This window comes from Diorhabda carinulata, chromosome 10 (assembly GCF_026250575.1).
Source record: "Diorhabda carinulata isolate Delta chromosome 10, icDioCari1.1, whole genome shotgun sequence".
Classification (NCBI taxonomy): Eukaryota; Metazoa; Arthropoda; class Insecta; order Coleoptera; family Chrysomelidae; genus Diorhabda; species Diorhabda carinulata.
The window spans coordinates 5,820,138-5,841,797 of NC_079469.1; the positions used below are offsets into that span (position 1 = coordinate 5,820,138).

Here is a 21,660-nt window from a genome sequence, read left to right on the forward strand (position 1 = left end):
GGAATGTACTTTACAATGAAACAAAGGTAGAAAGATGAGGTCTTTCATGTTATTACCAAAATCAGCTACTAAAACAAATCGTATTGATTCATACTAGAACAGCGAATTCGGTTACTTTTTGGTTTGATTTCAGATTTCCCGGCAATGATTTGGCGGAGATATCTATCACCTGTACTGGAAGGATTAAGATAGCTTCCCACGACTTCCCAAAAGTCAAAATGTCAGTTAAATGAGGAGGCATTAAGTACACTTATAATTCCAATCCCAACCTTTCGGAGCAAGGTCTCGTTTTGCTTCCATCGCTTCTTCACTCTGACTACGATAATCGCATTAGGACCTAGATGAGTTTCCAGTCTTCTAATAGATTATCTTTCTGGTTGTCAGTTAAATAAAGAGGCATTAAGTTCACTTTTACTTCCAATCCCAACCTTTCGGAGCAAGGTCTCGTCTTGCTTCCATCGCTTCTTCACTCTGGCTACGACACCCGCATTAGGACCTAGATGAGTTTCCAGTCTTCTGATAGATTAGCTTTCTGAATGTCAGTTAAATGAGGAGGCATTAAGTACACTTTTACTTCCAATCTCAACCTTTCGGAGTATGGTCTCGTCTTGCTTCCATCGCTTCATCACTCTGGCTAGGATAATCGCATTAGGACCTAGATGAGTTTCCAGTCTTCTGATAGATTAGCTTTCTGAATGTCAGTTAAATGAGGAGGCATTAAGTACACTTTTACTTCCAATCTCAACCTTTCGGAGTATGGTCTCGTCTTGCTTCCATCGCTTCATCACTCTGGCTAGGATAATCGCATTAGGACCTAGATGAGTTTCCAGTCTTCTGATAGATTAGCTTTCTGAATGTCAGTTAAATGAGGAGGCATTAAGTACACTTTTACTTCCAATCTCAACCTTTCGGAGCAAGGTCTCGTTTTGCTTCCATCGCTTCTTCACTCTGGCTACGATAATCGCATTAGGACCTAGATGAGTTTACAGTCTTCTAATAGATTATCTTTCTGGTTGTCAGTTAAATAAAGAGGCATTAAGTTCACTTTTACTTCCAATCTCAACCTTTCGGAGCAAGGTCTCGTTTTGCTTCCATCGCTTCTTCACTCTGGCTACGATAATCGCATTAGGACCTAGATGAGTTTCCAGTCTTCTGATAGATTAGCTTTCTGAATGTCAGTTAAATGAGGAGGCATTAAGTACACTTTTACTTCCAATCTCAACCTTTCGGAGCAAGGTCTCGTTTTGCTTCCATCGCTTCTTCACTCTGGCTACGATAATCGCATTAGGACCTAGATGAGTTTCCAGTCTTCTAATAGATTATCTTTCTTGTTGTCAGTTAAATAAAGAGGCATTAAGTTCACTTTTACTTCCAATCTCAACCTTTCGGAGTATGGTCTCGTCTTGCTTCCATCGCTTCTTCACTCTGGCTACGACACCCGCATTAGGACCTAGATGAGTTTCCAGTCTTCTGATAGATTAGCTTTCTGAATGTCAGTTAAATGAGGAGGCATTAAGTACACTTTTACTTCCAATCTCAACCTTTCGGAGTATGGTCTCGTCTTGCTTCCATCGCTTCTTCACTCTGGCTACGACACCCGCATTAGGACCTAAATGAGTTTCCAGTCTTCTGATAGATTATCTTTCTGGGTGTCAGTTAAATGAGGAGGCATTAAGTACACTTTTACTTCCAATCCCAACCTTTCGGAGTATGGTCTCGTCTTGCTTCCATCGCTTCTTCACTCTGGCTACGACACCCGCATTAGGACCTAGATGAGTTTCCAGTCTTCTGATAGATTATCTTTCTGGATGTCAGCAATCTGTCCGTTAGGAATTCTGCTTTACGCAGGCAAAATGTAAGTGAACAGAAGTCTACATGCGTTCCAAAAGTTGACGTTGTAGGTATAATTATTCATTATATTACAAGTAAATAATAAATAGATGAGATTTATCAACTTTCATATTCAAGAGAAAAGATAAAGTGTCTAATTTAAACAATGCGTTCGTTTGTGAATACGGAACAGAAGAGATGAGTAGTATACCTCGTAACTTATTTGCATAAAGACCATGTCCCACATAGGATTAACTACAATCTGCAACAACTATCTTTACGGTTTGCACAATGTTGTAATGTTTTTTATTAGAGAACGTCTTCGTTTCTGTACAAAAAAATCAAGGGCATATATCTAGAGATTTATCACTCTTAAAAAGGGAAAGGTTTGTCGGCAGAAACGACATAAAATGGGACATAAATTCATTGTTTTTATGTGGCGTATTTTACTTATACAGAAAACATCTTTAATAGAAAAATAACCATTGGTGTAACATTATTTTAATTCTTATTACTTGAGGGATTTATTTTATCATATTTATATAATTTAAATGATAAAACTCTTCTGATGATTCCTAAAAGCGGTAAATAGAATGAACCCGAGCATGACGTGCTTTAGACGTTCATAAATATCAAAGAGTTCAACTTGTTGAGAAACTGTGATAACGCACACAATAATAACGCTTATACGCGCTCATTACGTCGAAATTAACCAACTTTCTACATTTTACGCGCTGATAATCGCTGAACGTCAAAAACATAACCTCACTTTTCTAGTGTAGTTTACATACCCAGAAAAACGACTTCTCTGAGTGAAAGGTTTATAGAATTTGTTCGTGCTAATGGGTGTTTATATAACAAACAATCCATGGATACAGGAAAACTAAAATTTGCCAGAATCATTTTCCCATTTGGAAGTTCCATGACAAAACTATCTTCCTGATCTAATCGACAATCACCGAATAGGAAATTTTCCAAATTTGTTCGCACCGTTTTGCAAAACTTGATTTTTTTTACAACCACTTTTTATATCAACATGTTTGATATTTCAAAAACGGTATTTTTTTCAGTTTTTATAATCCTCTGACACTGTCACAGAAAAAAAATTAAAACCCGTCGCATAGTGCCTAGAATTAAATTTTTAGAAGAAATTAAGAAAAAAAACGATTTTTGAGCTGGGACCTCTTCAAAATATCACGATTTTGGCGGTTGTTCTGAGTTGATTTGGTTTTTTTTTCGAAATTTTTCTATGATAGTGCTTTCGAAACAAAATGATATCTTAGAAATTTGAAGAAAATTGATTATTTTATCCAATTAATATCCCAATGTCACCTCAATTTCGAGAAATCGCTATTATATGAGTTGTTAAAGGTTATTTCTAAATTTTAGCGGTTATTATGAGTTGTTCTAGGTTTGTTCTACTTTGTTCCGGAATGGCATAGGGCCGAGAATGATATTTTTAACAAAAATTAAGGAAAAAACGATTTTTGAGCTGGGACCTCTTCAAAATATCACGATTTTGGCGGTTGTTCTGAGTTGATTTGGTTTTTTTTCGAAATTTTTCTATGATAGTGCTTTCGAAACAAAATGATATCTTAGAAATTTGAAGAAAATTGATTATTTTATCCAATTAATATCCCAATGTCACCTCAATTTCGAGAAATCGCTATTATATGAGTTGCTCAAGCTCATTTCTAAATTTTAGCGGTTATTATGAGTTGTTCTAGGTTTGTTCTACTTTGTTCCGGAATGGCATAGGGCCGAGAATTAAATTTTCAGAAGAAATTAAGAAAAAAAAACGATTTTTGAGCTGGGACTTCTTCAAAATATCACGATTTTGGCGGTTGTTCTGACTCGATTTAATTTTTTTTCGAGATTTTTCTAAAATACTGCTTTCAAAAAAAATATTTCTGAGAAATTTTAAGAAAATTCATTATATTATTCAATTAATATCCCACTGTCAGCTCAATTTCGAAAAATCGCTATTATATAGGTCATTCTATGTTGTTCAAAGTTCTTTCTAGATTTTAGAGGTTGTTCTACTTTTTTTCAGAACGGCATAGAGTAGAAAACAATTTTAAACTAAGACCGTATTTTCAAGATATTGCGACTTTGGGGATTGTTGTGGGCCGTTCTAAATTGTTCCAGAACGTTGCTTTCGAAAAAAATTTTTAGAAATTTGAATAATAACTATGTCATTTAATGAAAGAAAGAGATTTCTATAGAAAATTAAGAAAAGAAAACGATTTTCAAGCTAACGCCGCATTGTCAACATCGATTCTGGCGGTTGTTCTTGTTATATATTGTTTCAAAATATCGCGTTCAAAAAAATAATTTCTCACAAATTTCGCATCTGTCAGAAGACGTTCAGCAATATGCCGTGAGGTACAAGTGCTTTTGCCCACGAGGTTTCACACCTGCAACGCGAAGTCAAGCTAAGTCAACAATAAACATTCACTCCATGTCAGAAGACGTTAAAATGATTCTTTGCGAATAGAACCCAATAAATATTGGTAATTATCCATTATTAATAAAATCCAAAATCGACACTTGAAGACGCTAGACTTACTAGATAATGTGACGTGCAGATTTTGTTGCTAGATATATAAGGAGTTTGTGTGGCGCTGTTTAGTTTAGTTTATAATAAATTGTGATAGTGCCGATATAGAATGTAATCGAAGAATTTAAATAAATTAATTAAGTGTAAGTGATAAGTGGATTATTATAAATTAGTTAAGTGTAGTGTATAGTTAATTAAAAACGTAAGAGACAGTACTTATTAATTCACCCCACTAATCGAAATCGTATAAATAAATAACAAAAACATTACATTGGGGTCAGGTGTGGGGTATTGTAAGTAAATAGTGACATAAACATGGCGAACAGACCGACAATTGAAAGTGACAGAACTGACAGCCGAACTGGAGCATCGTGAGTTGAAAAGTCCGGTAATAAAGAATGCAAATAAAGTAGAAAAACATTACAGTATGAAATAGAAGACGAATATCTCTGGCAGCTACGTCCATCCCACATTCTGGGCTTTTTAAAAGGACTGGGGACAACAGATCAGCTGTTAATACTGAGGATATCGTAGCAAGAAAGGGTGACATAATAGATTCTTTGGGCCACAGTGTATATGACACCTCAATATTTATCAACAAGTTGGAATAAAGTACGGATCGATCTTAATATTCGGTTCGTAAATAATTATAAAAATAATTGTTTGTTTTTAGATATTATTAATAGCTCAAAAGCAATTGAATAATTAATATATAAATTTTATTATCAATCTCCAGACTTAATAATGTACAAGTAACTTCACATTTTATGAGTGAAATTAAAATAATGACACAACCCAAATGATAATTAAATATAAATATTATTATTTCTCATATAATTATACCCGCTCTCGTAGTAAATTATAGAAAAAGTCAAGCGTGCAGAAACAGTCTAGGGGATTATGTATACATACGACTTTTCCTTTCTCTATTTTTTTTTTTGAAACTGATGGACAATTTAAACGTAGTTACCCGTCATCTTTTCCATTTACAATTTATTATATAGGGTGATGATGAAAGATGCACGAAATTAATAAAACATACAACGTACGATTTTGAAAAAAAAATTAAAATAGTTATTTTTGTATTTGAGTGCGTGAAATGTTTTTTTAATGGTACATGAGAGTGTTAACTTGTCGCTGAGTGTCTTTATTTTTCTACGTTCTGGTGGTAACTCTTATAATGTGGTTGGTGAAAAATTTCTAGCCCGATCTCTTCTCTTAATTTCATCCCATAAATAATCGAAAGAATTTGAATCCGGGCTGCGCCCTAGCCAATCTGTAGCGACAGATTCGACATCCTGTAAATACTGCCGTACGGAATCTGCAGTGTGTGGACAGCTATTGTCTTCCATTAGGATAAAACTGACGTAGAGAACGAGGTGATCCCCTAGAATATCTTCTATGTATCGGTTTGTCGTTAATCCCTCCGCTCCAGCGCTAGTTTCAATAAAAACCAACTCAGTTTTCTATTATGTAAAACTGCGCGAATCGAAGGGAGCCCCATTGTTCGTCAGTCCAATTAACGTGTACTCTTGCAAATCTCAGAAGGGCTGTGGTTAATTTGGGGCCAGTAGATGGCCTTTACCTCTAGGTTAGTTGAATACGCCAACGGTTCCATAGATACCAGCTTAGTCTAGGTTAGCTGTCCAACCTCTCAAAAACAGTCATCGCGTTTATCTGAGCTACCAGTCCTTTGGTAACGACAGGAGACTGACTCATATTCAGCGCACTCGCCACTTCTCGCTGTCGCTGCTCTAGTCGCAATAGGATGACCGTTTGAGCAGCTTTATCACGGTCATGTGTATCGGTTGACGTTTGATGGCTACCTGATAGTGGTGGGACAGGTAGATAACCTTTTATAAAGGTCAGTTACCCTTAAATAGCACTATTAGTAGCTGATTACACTGTTTTAACCACCACTACATCAACACTACCGATTACACTGTCTGACGCGCGTTTCGGTAACCAAATTATCGTCTTCAGAAACTGAAGGTTTGTTTATCTTCAGTTAATATTGTATTCAGTATGAATATCGTCAACGGTTAGGTTAGGTTAGGTCCTTGGTGTTCTTCTGAAACTGTCCAACCACTCAAAACCAGTCATCGCGTTTATCTAAGCTCTTGTTGGACTTTATCACGGTCTTGTATATCGTTTGACGTTTGATGGCTACCTGATAGTGGTGGGATAGGTAGATAACCTTTTATAAAGGTCATTTACCTTAAGTAGCACTATTGTAAACAAGCATAACATATTATCGGTTTGTGAGAGGAAGAAACAAGAAGCTAATACTAAAAGCTTCAATATTTTAGTAAGAAAATTTCGTGTTCAATTTTTTTTGTTCACGAATATATATTCCCAAACTATCGTTGAAATATATTCTGTTATATACATTTCCCTGTCAATTATAATATTTTTTTTTCGCGCAAAAGTGTTCATACTATTTATTGATGGCTTTTAAAACCATTATAGCATCAAATTAAACGTTTTAAGTGAAAGGTGACCGGTCTCGTCTCTTTCGCGGCAGAGAATCGTAAAATTAGAAAAAAATCAAACTCGAATACTCCCACTATGACCACCTTTCGTCACGTTTATAATTCGGTTACGGATTTAGAAATTTTGCAACGCTTCTAACGTAGGTAGATAAATTTTCATAATAATATAGATTTTGAATATTTTCAGATTTAAGGTGAATTAATTTTCATAAAGCAGACGTTAAGTGACATTTTTCAAGCTGACATGATTTAAAATTGAATTTAATAACAATTTTTTCTGCTACAGTTCATAAAGCACACACTTTCGCGTGCGTGAAACTTTTCTTTACGCACAAGTCACAAATTTCATAATTGTACATATTTTAAGCTCTCGAATCGTCGTTATTGAGTTTAAAAAGTTAGTTGTGAGTGTATGAAATCCCCTGCTCAGATATCCCCTGTTCCTATATTGGCCAGACAAATCGAAGTATTTCCGTCAGTGCCAAGGGACACCAAATCCGATATTCCTCCACCCTCGCCCAACATCGTGTCCATACCGGACGTCTGAATACAAGGGACACTAGCCAGAGATTGCAGGCAACTTAGAAACACTTTCTTCATCCATTTCGTTCCAATACCATTCCAACCAACAACAACATTTCCTCTAAAACCACCCGAGAAGCCGATCTCCACAGATTTTATTATCCCTCCCGCCAATGATATACTTCTCACGCGCCCCAAAACCTCAAAACCCGCCAATAGGTCCCCTATAATTACAAGGTCCAGACGACTGGCTCCCCAGTTAACTCAAGATCAGCAGTGAGTGTGTTAATATCAACAGTGTTCTTGATGGTAAGCATATCACTTTTATTTCTTATTTTAATCGATTCATATTTTTTTGTATCAGCTTTTCATTTCCTGGGTAAAATTCCAAGGTGTAGGCAGATTGAGGCTTTGGAATCGATCGGGAAAAAGGAGTGATTCGTTGCCGTCTTTTTATTGGCAAAGCTTGTCAAGACCCTGTCACTTTTTTCTTTCGGATTAATCTTCTGGAACCACTGGACAAGGATTTGTCTCGGTTGTTTCTGCTAGTGCATAACATAAAATACTTTCAACAATAATCTTTGTTAAAAAGTGACGCAGATTCGCTCTGCGGTGTTCAATCATCGGCGTTGATAGTTCTTCACTTAGCTTCCGCATAAATAGATGACGTTCTGTCGTTTTTTTTTTGTAATCATTTTATTAATTTCGTATATGATGCAAGTGAAGATTGGCCATCTCGAAGATCGTCGTTGACTTGTGTAACTCCGGACCATTTGGTCCATTGTGTCAACGCCAGCTTTATATCTATTAGAAAAACTTATAAATTCTGGTTTTCGTTTAGCGTAATTATCAACTGATATATCTGAATGCATTGTAGATAGATAGAATCATCTTTTCTAGCAACAACTACACATTAATTTGAGTTTTTAAGTAACAAATGCACAAATGAAGCTCCTAAATAGTCTCTGCTCTAACCTAAACAGCCATCACTTCACTGCAACAATTCATGGTTTAAGTCATACCTTACAAACAGTAGTCAGTTTGTAAGGGTTGATACAACGATGTCTTCTTGCAAGCCAATAGAATGTAGAGTGCCCCAAGGCTCAGTACTAGGCCCTATTTTGTGTCTTCTGTTTATAAACGACATTACCAACCTAGACATCAGTGGTAAAATATGTCTATTTGCAGACGATACTTGTTTATCTTGGAACAACCTTACGGCATTCCATATCTAGTGACCTAATCATCTTTAAACCATGGTGCGATTCAAATCTTCACTGTCTCAACGTTCATAAAGCCAAAGTTTTATCATATAAAAATACATTGCTGCCTTTTTTATTAAATAACACCACCATTGACGATGTTGAATCTATAAAATTCTTAGGGCTTGTTGTAGACAATTTCTTGAAATGGAAGTTACAGATTGCGCTGAGATCAATTTCCAACTTATCCATTTCCTTACCAGTCCATTATGCCCTTATTGGGTCACATCTTCTATATGCCCTTCCCTTCTGGAGTACGTGTGGTGCGACTCAATTTTAGAGAATCTTCAAACTACCAAAGAGAGCTGTTAGATATTTACAAGGAATTAACAGCAGGGCTCACTGCAGGGACTTCTTTAAAATATTAAAAATTCTGACTCTTTCTTCTTTATTCACCTTTGAATTAGTTTGCCTAATTCGTAAGCACGCTTCTCCAATTTCGGAAAGATCGTTGGTTAGTTAAGTGCTTCATCTAAATTAAATTTGTTATTTCTTTTAGTCTTTAGGTAATTTCTTCTCCATACTATTATTAAAAAAGACTTTTTCTTTCTTTTCTTTTTCTTTTTAAAAGTTTCCGATTGATTTCAGGTAAAAAAAGCGCATAAACTTTCCTTCGAGGTCTTTTTTTCATATAATTTTCTATTCGAAATTTTTGATTTTTTTTGTAGTTTTACGTGCCGATTGAAACTCGCCACATTTATTTTTTTTAATAACACTATGAATCGTACATTTCCCAATACCAAATGTGTTACTAATTCCACTGGGTGCAAAAATTGATTATTACTATTTGAATGAATGATGTTTGGGCGTTTACGCGGCCCTTTCATACTTTCCATAATCACACTAGAATTCACAAAAGACTGCACCACTTGGACCTCCTTACTTAGTGGAAACCTACAATCGTATTTCCGATGAAATTTGATGGAAAGAGATTCTTGGAATTAGAATAAAATGAAATTATAATCTCAATTGGCACATAGGTAATTATTGAAAAAATCGGCTATGTAATATTTAGTACAAAAGGCTTCTGACTTGTCCAAACTATTTTCTATTTTTCTGTACATGTTATAAATATAAAAGGCCAAAAAAAGAGGGAAAACTTGTTCCAGAAGTACTTAGCCCAACAAAGAAAGCAAAAAAAAACGCTTTTTATAAACAGAAAATAATCCGACGGGGCTAAATATGGCGAATAGGGTGCAAGAGGTAGCAATTCAAATTTTAATTAATTAATTTTGGCAATTGCAATAAGGGTTATTTCAGCTGGTGCATTGTATTGATGAAACAACACTTTCTTCTCAGTCAAATGCAGCCGTTTTTACTTGATTTCTTCGCTCAAACGTTGCAATAAGTTCGCAAAATACTCGGCGTTGATATTTTTTCTTTTTTCAAGATAGTCAATATAAATTATGCCACGCTCGTCGCAAAAAACCGACGCCATTACCTTTCCTGCAGATGGAACAGTCTTTGCCTTCTTTGGAGCCGGTTCTCCCTTTTCAGTCCATTGTTTTCTGTGAAATATTGCCAAACACTCGATGAAAATATCTTCACGACGCCGTTTTGCCTCCTTTATGAGCAAATGCGGCACCCATCTTGCGCACAGTTTTCTTATGTCAAAATTTTCAGTTAATATGCGATGCACCGCACTTTCAAGCAACTACCACCATCTCTCGGTCAGGCCAGATACTTCTGGGACCATTTTCGTATTAGCTCAGGTAAGTTTTGCATTAGAAATGTTTTATTACCCTCCCGTAGAAATTAAGAATTCAATTAACAACTAAATTTTATAGATATACGCGTAATCTGTCATACATTCATTAACCCAGTTTCCAAATACCCATAATAAGACGAAAAAATAACAAAATCAAATACACATTCGCGATAAGAACATTCCAAAGTTCACTTACCATGAAAACCATGAAAATATCTCTGTCTTCTTCTTATCAAAAAGAAAACAAGAGTCCACGTGTGACTATTTTCAAATCTTTCGATCGTGTTTTATCTCATCACAACATTAACACAAATAGATTATACCATTTATCTCTTTTTAAATCAAGTAAACTTCTAATATGTAAACTAAATATTAAATGATCGAAAAACTTGTTGAAATAGTTCAAAGAGAGAAATCTGAAACAAATAAAAAGAAAACATTGATTAAGATCGTATACTAAATTTAAGATAATTGTACGAGTATTCATTATACGACCCATAGATGTCTGTTTTGTTCAGTTGTAATCCATAACAAATCAATTTAAATCTAAAAAAAAACTACCTTTCAATCTAATTATATATCTACCGGGTGGTCGTCTAAGAACAGCCGTCGTTCATATCTCCAAGAACAGCTTCAGAGAAAAAAATACAACAAAAGTGGCCCTGAGAAACAAGTGGAAACTATTTTTAGAATTTTAAGTTTACCACTAAGCGCGTATTTGAAAATATAAATTTTGATTGCTGAGACTGGAAACCCGTTCATAGTTGCCCACCATGTACAAAACAAAACCTGATAATTGGTTAACGTTCAGTACGTGAATATTGATAACAGCATGTCAAATAACAAATCAGCATTTGGTATTTCATTTCTATAACCTTAAAAACTGCGAAACCCTTATCCACTGGTCTACATTGAGAAACTAAACTGCCAGCTTAATCAGCAGCCGGATTATTGAAATATAATGTACGCGAAATCATCGAAAAATTACCCCGAACCCTACCAAGTATACCTTTAAGTATATTGTGGTAAGAGAATTTCGGGTTACGAGTTGGCCAGGTAAGAATATTCCGAAAAAAAACATGAATTGTATTGTTTTCGAGGAAATTCAATGAGTTCCTTCATCGAAATATGTAATCGAACGTATGTTTGTTAGACCTACGCAATGTGATAATGCACAATTCCATACAATTTACAATTTTCACTGTAAAAATTTACTACATTTTGAAAAAATTATCAATTTTGTACCTATAATTCTAACCTTATTTTTTATTTCTATTTTGGAATTATGATTTTTGTTATTCAAATGTTGAAAGCAAGAGCAAACTAGAGAACTAAAGAGAAAGAAAGAAAATGTCGTGTAATGGCGTCCTCGTGGAAACCATTTTCCTTCCTATTCGATGAAAACTCACGTGTGATGACATATTTCGTTGTGATACTACAAGAAGTACAATTTTTATCCGAAATTTGTTTTTGTAATAACTTCGTTTTTGAGATAAACGCGTAAAAAAAACAAAAAACTAGTTTTTCTCACTGTGTCTTTTTTATCTATTTTGCATAAAGTTGCGCTGATTTAAAAGTTATTTGACACGTTCAATAAACTACTTATTATATTATTGATTCAAATCGAATATCACTTAAACTCATTACAGATCGCGAAATACTTTAAATTGCATAAACACTAGAAAATTTTCCGAATAAATAAATCGATAAACATTTATTCACATAATTTACTAAACACGTTTACTTTTATTTAATGTATTAAATTAAAATTTACGTATCTATTAACATTTTAATACGACAAACATATTCGATTAACATATATTTTAGAAAACGGAAATATATTATGTCGAGTTGAAACATTACTTTTTTTATCATACTAATCTCTTCTTCTTCTTCTTCGTTAAATTCGGCTCCCGTAATCACAGAACATAAATCCCGCCTGACAATACATCAAAGTATAATATCCCGAGACGAAATTGTTATCAAAACTTTATTCTATAAATTAGTTTTGACGTCCTAGCGTGTTAAAAATATAATTAAATAAAAGTTATCTAGGAGATCAGATCTGATTTGGTGATTAAAAATAAAACAAATCGATGATTTCATCTTAAATCTCAATTAGAACGTCGTTATTAATTACAATCTATTATTTTAAAATAAAAGTAGGAGATAATGTTGATTCCAGTTACGTACGCTACTTTCTATAATGTTATCTTTGGTACATGGAACAGTGAATCTTCAATAATACGTTTTATGGTAGCTATTAAATTGTATATATCTTTTCTTTCAATCTCAACAATATCTCGAGCACCCGTAACTATCACCGTTATTATTGATTACATAAAATTAATTTACTTATTTTATTTATAAAGCGATATCAATTGATTGACTGGAATATGTTTTATCCCCCGAGTGTAGTTATCTTTTATTGTAATAGTATTTCTAAATTACGTCAAATTTATGTTGTTTGTAATTGAAGCTACAGTGAAATCTATTATACAGGGTTTCCAAAATATACCGGGACGTAATCATAAGTTTCAAACAAGTGGAGAAAAAAGCTGACAAATTGAGATTCACTAATTCCACATTAGGGAGTACCTAATAAAAAAAATCGTAATTGTAGCTTCCATCGACAAGTAAAAAAAGTAGATTTTAATACGTCGATGGCCATGTTTATTATATTCTGAGAATTTCTTTTGATTTTATCTCTACATCAACAGCTATACACATACATGAAGTTTACTGCCGACGAATCTCTGTGTTGTTGATTATATTTGTCATTACGATTTTTGTAAACTTAAATAAATTGTCATTAAAAAAAATAGATAATTTGAACAAAACAAGCTTTTCCATAAAAAATTGACGCTAAAAAGAGAAAATTTGCATTTTCAGTTTGTCTTCTGCCAGAACTTACGAAACAATGGTTGTTTTTTAATATACATTAGAATTTAACCAAAAAAACTTAATCTAATTCATTAATATCATTCAATGAACATTAAAGAGAAATATATTTAAAGGTTCTCCCCAGTTTTTTTAGTCTTTCAGTCAGAACTATTATTATATTTTTGTTATTTAAAGACTTACTTCATTTATTGATGATTTCTAACCGTTCAGGGTTACTGTGATGAACTTATAAATGACAAATCAATATTCATCCATATTAATAATATTCCCGCCTACTTTTACCTTAGATATTTAAAGTGAACATAATTTGTAATTTCATCAAATTATGTTTTGTAGTTCATTTTCTCGATTAAATTCCCAAAACAAACAATTAGTTTCCATAATTCATTTTCTAGAATAAATGGCCGAATTAGACAAGAGAATCTATTTTAAAACTGGCATCAACGCAACCAAAACAGTAAAACGACTACAATTATAAACCCCCCAAGGTTCATTAGGTGTACCAACCTTCAAAACGGAGCGATTATAATCCAAAAAAAGTGAACAATTAGATAAAAACTATTTCTAAAACTGGCTCATAAAACTGGCATGTGAAATAACTAAAAACAAAAAAAATATATCGATGTCCTAATCCATAGTCAAATGTAAAAACAGCCGACTCTCGCCGTGGCATACATGACCGGTCGCAAAGCCACGCCGCGCCGTTAACAAAACAACTGACAGTCTGATTTGTTTTGAACGTGGATGGGGCATAGTGCACAAGCCGTAGCCCCACTTGCGAGCTTAAGCTTGATGTGCGTCCCCACCCAATTGTAACACACACATAGTACCGTGTACCAACATTCTAATAGTTTTAGAATAGCAAAACGTTAAAAACAATTCATATACAGGGTATGCTCAATAATGTTTTTTATTTTAGGAATTTCGGTGATATGTTCTCAATGAAACATTTATTTTATAGGTTATTTTTTTATTTGAAAAATAAATACCTACACAAAATTATAACTCTTACGACTAGAATGTTCTATAAACTACGCATCGTTTCGTAGAACAAAGTCAAATAAATATACATGTCCCTATGGGCACAAAAATAAAAATGGCAACTGGAATAAATAAATACTTACAAATCTAATACAGCCAAATGAAAATTAGTATAACTGATAACCTAAAATGCAATATTCTAATTTTTAATTATCGCTTTGTTTGTTTTGAAATGAGCCTATAAAAAATTTATGAAACTTTTTTATGGTAATGAAAACATCTATAAAGTAAATGATTTTTTTTAAATGATTATTTTGAGACACTTGTAAATTATTTTTACTGGTGGGATGTTATAACTTGGCAACGCTGTAACTGATTTCTCCAATTATGAAAGGGCTTCTTTTCGGTTAATTTTGCAGGAATTACAAAATTCAAATAAAATGTACAATCTACCAAAAAATAAAATGAGATTTTAGAGATATGTGGAAAATAGAATTTATTCGATAATGAAACATGGCAACGCTGTAATTCGTTCGACCAATTATGACAGATGAATTTTAGCGGGAATTATGAAATTTAAAGCAAATCTATCACTTGAATCAATTATCCCAACTGTCGATAACTAAAATGAGAATTTAAAAGATTTGCGATGTTGCCAAGCTCAATTATATTTCCGTAATGATTGGAAAAAATATTTTAGAAGAAATTTTCTGAATAAAAATATAATGCTCAAATGAATTATACAAACTGCCAAAAAATCAAATCAGTTTTTAAAGACATGTGGAAAAATGGAATTTATTCGCTGATGAAACATGGCATCGCTGTAATTCGTTTGACCAATTATGACGGATGAATTTTAGCGGGAATTATGAAATTTAAAGCAAATCTATCACTTGAATCAATTATCCCAACTGTCGATAACTAAAATGAAAATTTAAAAGATTTGCGATGTTGCCAAGCTCAATTATATTTCCGTAATGATTGGAAAAAATATTTTAGAAGAAATTTTCTGAATAAAACAGGTTAATATTAACTTGTATTATTCTAAAATAAACTTTATAAATTTTTCAAACATTTAACTGAAAAAACAAAAGGACAAACAATTGCATTTAATGTTATCGAGATTGAAGGTCGCAATAATATTATACAGGGGAAAACAAATACATTCTATTGAGAGATATTTTATCAAAACACTTTTTAATGAATTCATAGTACACCATAAAGTAGGAATCACTTTAAAAACAATGAATTTGTTCATATAATGTTTATCATATTAAGAAAAGAAGATGTTTTGTTATCTGAACGCGATAAGAAAATAAAAAAATCATAGATATCGAAATTTGTGGGTTTTGGGAGATAAAATCCCCAAAATCAATCATCATGTCAAAATTTTAAACCAAGCGAGGATTTGGTTTATGGTTTTCGAAAACGTTACGTCATTCAACGTAAATACAACAGAATACACTGAGAAAACAAGGTGGTAAAGCTACGTTGTCGTATTTGAATTATAACCCAACCACTAAAGAAAAGTATTATTGTATCGTGTTACACAGATTTTTTCGAATACTGAATAGTATATACATATTCGAATTCAAATTAACAGAAATCAAGTATTATATACGTCCCAGTTAGCGCCCTATGTCAATTCTAGTGGATTTAAAAAAATTATTTTATCGATTTTATTGAATTTTTTTCAAATATAATCTATATACTTCACTTTTCGAATTAGAGAACCTCATTAATTTCAAAAAATTTTAATAAAGACCAAGTATTTTCTTCGATTTTTATGATTTCACGTTGAAATTTGAGCAATTCATAACGAACAAGATACTTTTCTCAGTGTACCTGTTGTACCATCCCACATGAAAATTTTACGCGCCAATAAATTGTCATCCGTCATTGGTGAGTAGCCGTTCTGTTCAAAGAAAGTTTCTTCGTTTACCTAGACTTGTCTTAATGGTTATGCAGTTACTTTTTCAAATTTGTCTTTGGTTCCAAATAAAGAGACTAATTAGTAGCTGAATCTTATCAACATAAAAAAATATTGAAAGAAGTAAAAAATGCGAGACAGGAAGCATTTCCGCGCGATTATATTTTAATTACGTTCAGATAACTTGGAATAATTTTAGTATATTAAAAGTCTGGAAATATTTAATTTTCAAATTACGAATTGTTCTAGAGACAAACGAAAATATAAAAAAGTCAAGACTACGGGTAATTTAAAGCAGAATGTTGAATTATCGATGGAAGATACTGTAAACAAGTTTGATATACTTTATGTTTGAAAACTATCAGACTATCTAATATACCAACTCTTCAATATTTGTTAAAACGACAAGTTTCATCACGACTTTTAACGAGTACTTATTACTCAACCCTGTATTAAGTATTAACGTGCTTACTAAATGTATACAGAATTGCTTTATAACAGTTTCATTCACAAAAATAAAAACATTTTCACATTTCCTGACTTTCTAAAATGTTTTGCAGACTTTGTCATATATTTTAAATAACATTGTACTGAGAACTTTATGTACGCAAAGAATTTAACCTGTTCGATTAAAAACTGATTTAAAATCCATTACAGACACCATTGAAGATAAATATCTTACAAACGAAAAGTTTTTGCTCACCCTGTATAAATGCTTGATTAAATCTAATTATCAGTGGAAGTGGTAAAGAAATTGATATGTTTTAAACAATAACTGCACGCTGAATATTACCAAGCGGTATGGTACGCCTATTTAATTAATACAACAAAAATTTATTATATTATGAGATCTAGAAATTAATTCTTGATGGCTTCCGTTATTTAAAAATAGAACTTCAGCATTTCGAAGTTGTGTATAACTTGAATTGACGCCATATTATTGATTTATTGGAAAATATACTAGAATTATTTATTTTTTTGTGATTCTTTCGTAATAGATTATTAATTAGGACAAAGTCGAGGAAATTGCCACTATTTTATGGGGGCACATCAGTCCAAAGCGGGGTTGTATTTATAACGTCATTATTACTGGTCAGTATACAGAAATACAGATGTATATTTTGGAAGATTTAGATAACAGAAAAAATATTAGGTAGTGAAAACATCTGTGATTGATCAGTAACAGTGGTTATTTACAAAGACACAAAATTGTATACATTTTCACGAAGTATTAGGTACCCCCATTAAAAATTTCGTTTCTAAGTTGTAATATCTTTGGTTATTGAATAGTATATAGAAATTGTAACAATAAATTCAAATAAATAAATAAATTAAGCCATAATGACTAGTAAAAATAATTTTTTTCAATTTAAAGTGTATGTACAATGACATAAATGAGTAAAACTGTTGAATTATATACCTCAAAGTTCAAAAAGAGTATTTAAAAAATAAAAAATCGATATGAGATCACTTCGGGTATACATTTTCTATACCAAACTTGTGTCAGAAACGACATAAACTTGATACTTGGAGGATTGGGAACAATAATATTATAAACCGAAGCCCTATTTTGTATATTTAATTTATAAAACACTTTAGAAACTGAATAAATTTAAGAGAATTGACACACTATTTCAGCAAAATATTTTTTTACACCAATTTAACGGAACTAACTTAACTTATTCATCGACCATTCCCTAACCTAATATTAAGTATGAAGTTTATACCATATGCATTAATGTCAGTTACAGCTGCTAACTTCGTGCTCTTGTTGGCAGTGGCTACTATACCAATAGTCAGAAAGATACTACCAACATTGTTAATAATGTTAACCAAAGAATTTGTCTACCACTTACAATTTTAAAACAATAAAATAATATGCGATTTATAAACGGAATATTTCGTTTCTATATTGTAATGTCTTTGGTTATTTAATAGTATATAGAAATTTTAATAATGAAATTAAATAAATAAATAAATTAAACCGTAATAGATTCAAATAAATAAAATGAATAGTAAAAATAAATATTTTTCAATTTAAAGTATATGTACCATGACATATTAAATGAGTAAAATTGTTGAATTGTAGACCTCAAAATTCGTAAGAAGTAAAATATCTAGATGAGATCGCACCGGGTGTAAATTTTCTAGACGTTAACTCACTTGTATAGTGTTAAAAACGACAAAAACTTTGATGATATTCGAGAATTTGGAACAATAGAATTATAAGCCGAAGTCCTAGTTAGAGATCAAAGCTATTTTGTGACTAGAATTTATAATACAATTTAGAAAATGAATTAGTTTAAAACGATTGACATAATATTTCAGTTGAGTATATCTACATAAATTCAACTGAACTAACTTGATATATTACGTGATTTGAATCATTCTCCAACACAGCTGCTAACTTCATGCTCTTGTTGGCAGTGGCTACTACACCAATAGTCAGAAAAAATACTACTAACATTGTTTATAACGTTATCCAAAGAATTTGTCTACCATTTATAATTTTAAAACAATAAAATAATATATGACTTATAAATGGAATATTTCGTTTGTATGTTGTAATGTTTTTGGTTATTCAACAATATATAGAAATTGTAACAATAAAATCAAATGAATAAATAAATAAATGGATTCTAATGAATAAAGTGACTAGTAAAAATAAATAAATTTAAGAAGGTATGTACCATAACACACTAAATGAGTACATCTGCTGATTTGTAGACCTCAAAATGTGAATTAATATATTAAAAAATTCAAAATCCAGATGAAATCACACCAGTTACACATTTCCTTAACCTAGACTCAATTGAATAATGTCAAAAACGACATTAACTCGATGGTATTTGGGGATGGGGGGCAAAAAGATTATAAGCCGAAGTCCAAGTTGATCGAAGCTATTTTGTGACTAGAATTTAAATTACAATTTGGAAAATAAATAAATTTAAAATGTTTGACATTTTGTTTATAATAGAAAAAATGTGTACGTTCTAAGACGATTCTGGTAATATAGTCCAGGGCATTTAGATCAAAATCGACGGGAATAAAGAAAAAGTACATATAGTGGTTGCGCCGTTTTTCGAAAATTGCATTCTGGTGCAACAAATGCATTTTGCAAATTGCATAATTCCTCGAACAATTATAAAACGATTGAAAACCAAGAAAAAATGGTTTGTCGAGGGTTGAATTTCGGAAAATCATACGAGAAATAAAAATTCGCCGAAAATTATTTCTCGGGAGTTTTGAGGTATGCTGAGTCCAATACTGGCATTAAAATTCGCTGGCGGTACACGGTGGGCGGTTCTAAGAGGCTGTTCGGGGGTTACAAATCATTAAGGTGGTATTAATGATAAAAATGTAAGTTCAATCTTAAATATTACCTTCGAATCATTTTATAATTGTTCCGAGAAATTATGCGACTGAAAAACGCATTTGTTGCATCAGAAAGCAGTTTTCAAAAAATGGCGCAACCACCAAAAAACCGCATCTCGATATCTACCGCGTACCAGTTCTTCCGATTCGTTTCAATCTTTCCTGGACTAATAAGGGTGTTCTATGAGGTACAAATTCAACAGTAAATACTTTCTAATGAAAATATATGGGTTAATTTCAAGTTTTCAAGAATCCCCATACAGTAGACATATAACACTTGTGAGCATTATAATAGTGTTTCATAACAAACTGTTTCTGGCAAACCTGACACGTATAATTCGTTCTTTTATCGTGAGTTTTTTTATGTTTCAAAAGATTATCGTTTCTAGAAAAACTTTTATCGCAAATATTACACGTGAAATTTTTTTGACCAGAATGTAGAGTACTGTGCCTTAACAAATGCTCCTTCCTCATGAAAGATTTGTTACAATGTTCGCAAGTGTACGGCCTCAATCCTATGTGATGTTTAACATGTTGATATAAATGTTCTTTCCTTTTGAATACTCTGCGACAAACTTCACAGGCGTGCGTTTTAGGTGCACCACTACTAGTACAATTTACGCTAGTGTTATTTATATTATTTTGGTCCAGATCTGTTTTACAACTCTCAGGTTCGGGTGCTACGTTTGAAGAAATGACGTTTGTATAAGCAGGCTGATTTATTTCTTGTAAATTTTGGTTTATAACATTCAAAGCCGAGTTATCTAAAGCAGGGGCGGTATTAGTTATAACATTGGTAGAATTGGTACTAACTAGACTTAAATTTGGTTGAGTATATACTACATTATTTGAATTGAAATTACTGAAATTTTGACTATATTCGGACATAGGAAAAATAACAGACTGATTCGGATTTTTATCATCGATTTTCATCGAATACGAATATTTACTTTGTGTACTTTTTATGTGTGGTAATTTTTCTTGTTTTAAATCAAAATTTGAATTATCAGCTCCTGTTAAATCTATTTGCACAACACTCTCTTGAACACCATTGATGTCCTTAAGTGTCTTATTTTTTACTTTTAAAGCGTTACCTTGATTTAAAATAGTTTCAAAATCACCCATATGTGAGATATTAATGACCTCCCCATTCGCATTCACTACTACATTGCTAAAAATTTCCGCTTTTGGTGTACTAAGTTTGTTATTTGTTGTATTGACAAGATTGAGATTATAAGCTAGTTGATTCTGTGGTATCTTTGGAGGATCGACATATTTTTGTGGTTTACTAACAATATTGGGATTGGAGACTATAGCTGGAAGCTGCAGGGTATAAAAAGGTACAGTATCTGCATTCTGCTGGCTCTTATTAACATTCACTAAATTTTGAGATGTTGACTGAACAGACCTTGTTACTACAGGAGATACACTTTCAGATGTTGGCTGAATTAGCGGTGTGGACTTAATATCCTTAATATAAACTTTTCCAGATTTCTTGAAATCATCTGTATACCTGAAATTTGTGTTGTTATCAATGTAAATCACGGATATATCGGGTGATTTTGTACCTAAAGTTTTTAAAATATGTCGACAACATCGATTCTGATCGAACACATTCTTGTCTGAACCCGAAACATGTTTCAAGACTACGTAAACATTTTGAACAAACAACTTTTGGCAAAAAATCATTTTCGTTAACCTAAAAATCATAAATTTCAGATAAATCTGATAAATTTTCGTTTTGAAACCTACAGTTAAAGCCAAACAAACTTCTATTTTATTTTGAAGTTGTATCTTTCTTCCTTCTTCTTGGAATATATGAGTTTTTTCTTTTTGGATATTGGACGCGCATAATCTGCAAAGTTCATAAAAGCTAACTCTTTTGTATCCAGACATTAGTAGTTAGAAAATATTTGAAAAAAAATATCATTTGATTTTATTGATGCAATTGTTGATAATAATGAAGTGATTATCAGTCAATAGTTGACAAGTATTTATTATTCACTGTCATTTGTCAAATTTATACTGCGTTACATCTATTCAGAATAGATCGTAATCATAGTACAAGGAGACACTCGAAATCAATTAGTATTTTT

The 21,660-nt window shown here is 32.4% G+C and overlaps 2 protein-coding genes across 2 annotated transcripts in view; both read right to left on the reverse strand.

The window, feature by feature from the left end:
- The window catches only part of LOC130898442 (Krueppel-like factor 12), a 187,771-nt gene extending 173,767 nt beyond the window's left edge, over positions 1-14,004 (reverse strand). Inside the window, exons 1-2 of the mRNA XM_057807762.1 lie at positions 13,786-14,004; positions 10,571-10,790 (exon numbers count right to left, since the gene is read on the reverse strand). Coding sequence (XP_057663745.1) covers positions 10,571-10,582 — 12 coding nt within the window. The 5' untranslated portion in view covers positions 10,583-10,790; positions 13,786-14,004. The remainder of the gene's footprint in view (positions 1-10,570; positions 10,791-13,785) is intronic.
- Positions 14,005-17,155: 3,151 nt separating this feature from the next.
- LOC130898745 (zinc finger protein 717-like) lies at positions 17,156-21,570 on the reverse strand. The gene is made up of 3 exons (XM_057808231.1): positions 21,317-21,570; positions 21,133-21,263; positions 17,156-21,077 (listed from the first exon to the last, which is right to left on the reverse strand). Exons 1-3 carry the CDS (start codon positions 21,458-21,460, stop codon positions 19,802-19,804), a joined length of 1,551 nt encoding a protein of 516 aa, XP_057664214.1. The 5' UTR covers positions 21,461-21,570; the 3' UTR covers positions 17,156-19,801.
- Positions 21,571-21,660: the final 90 nt, after the last annotated feature.

Bases quoted from the DNA above. Each gene is read 5' to 3' on its own strand.
- LOC130898745 (XM_057808231.1), bottom strand. From the start codon at position 21,460: ATGTCTGGATACAAAAGAGTTAGCTTTTATGAACTTTGCAGATTATGC. The intron at 21,264-21,316 runs GTAGGTTTCAAA...TATGATTTTTAG, and splicing joins AAGTTTGTTTGGCTTTAACT to GTTAACGAAAATGATTTTTT. The intron at 21,078-21,132 runs GTACAAAATCAC...CACAAATTTCAG, and splicing joins ACATATTTTAAAAACTTTAG to GTATACAGATGATTTCAAGA.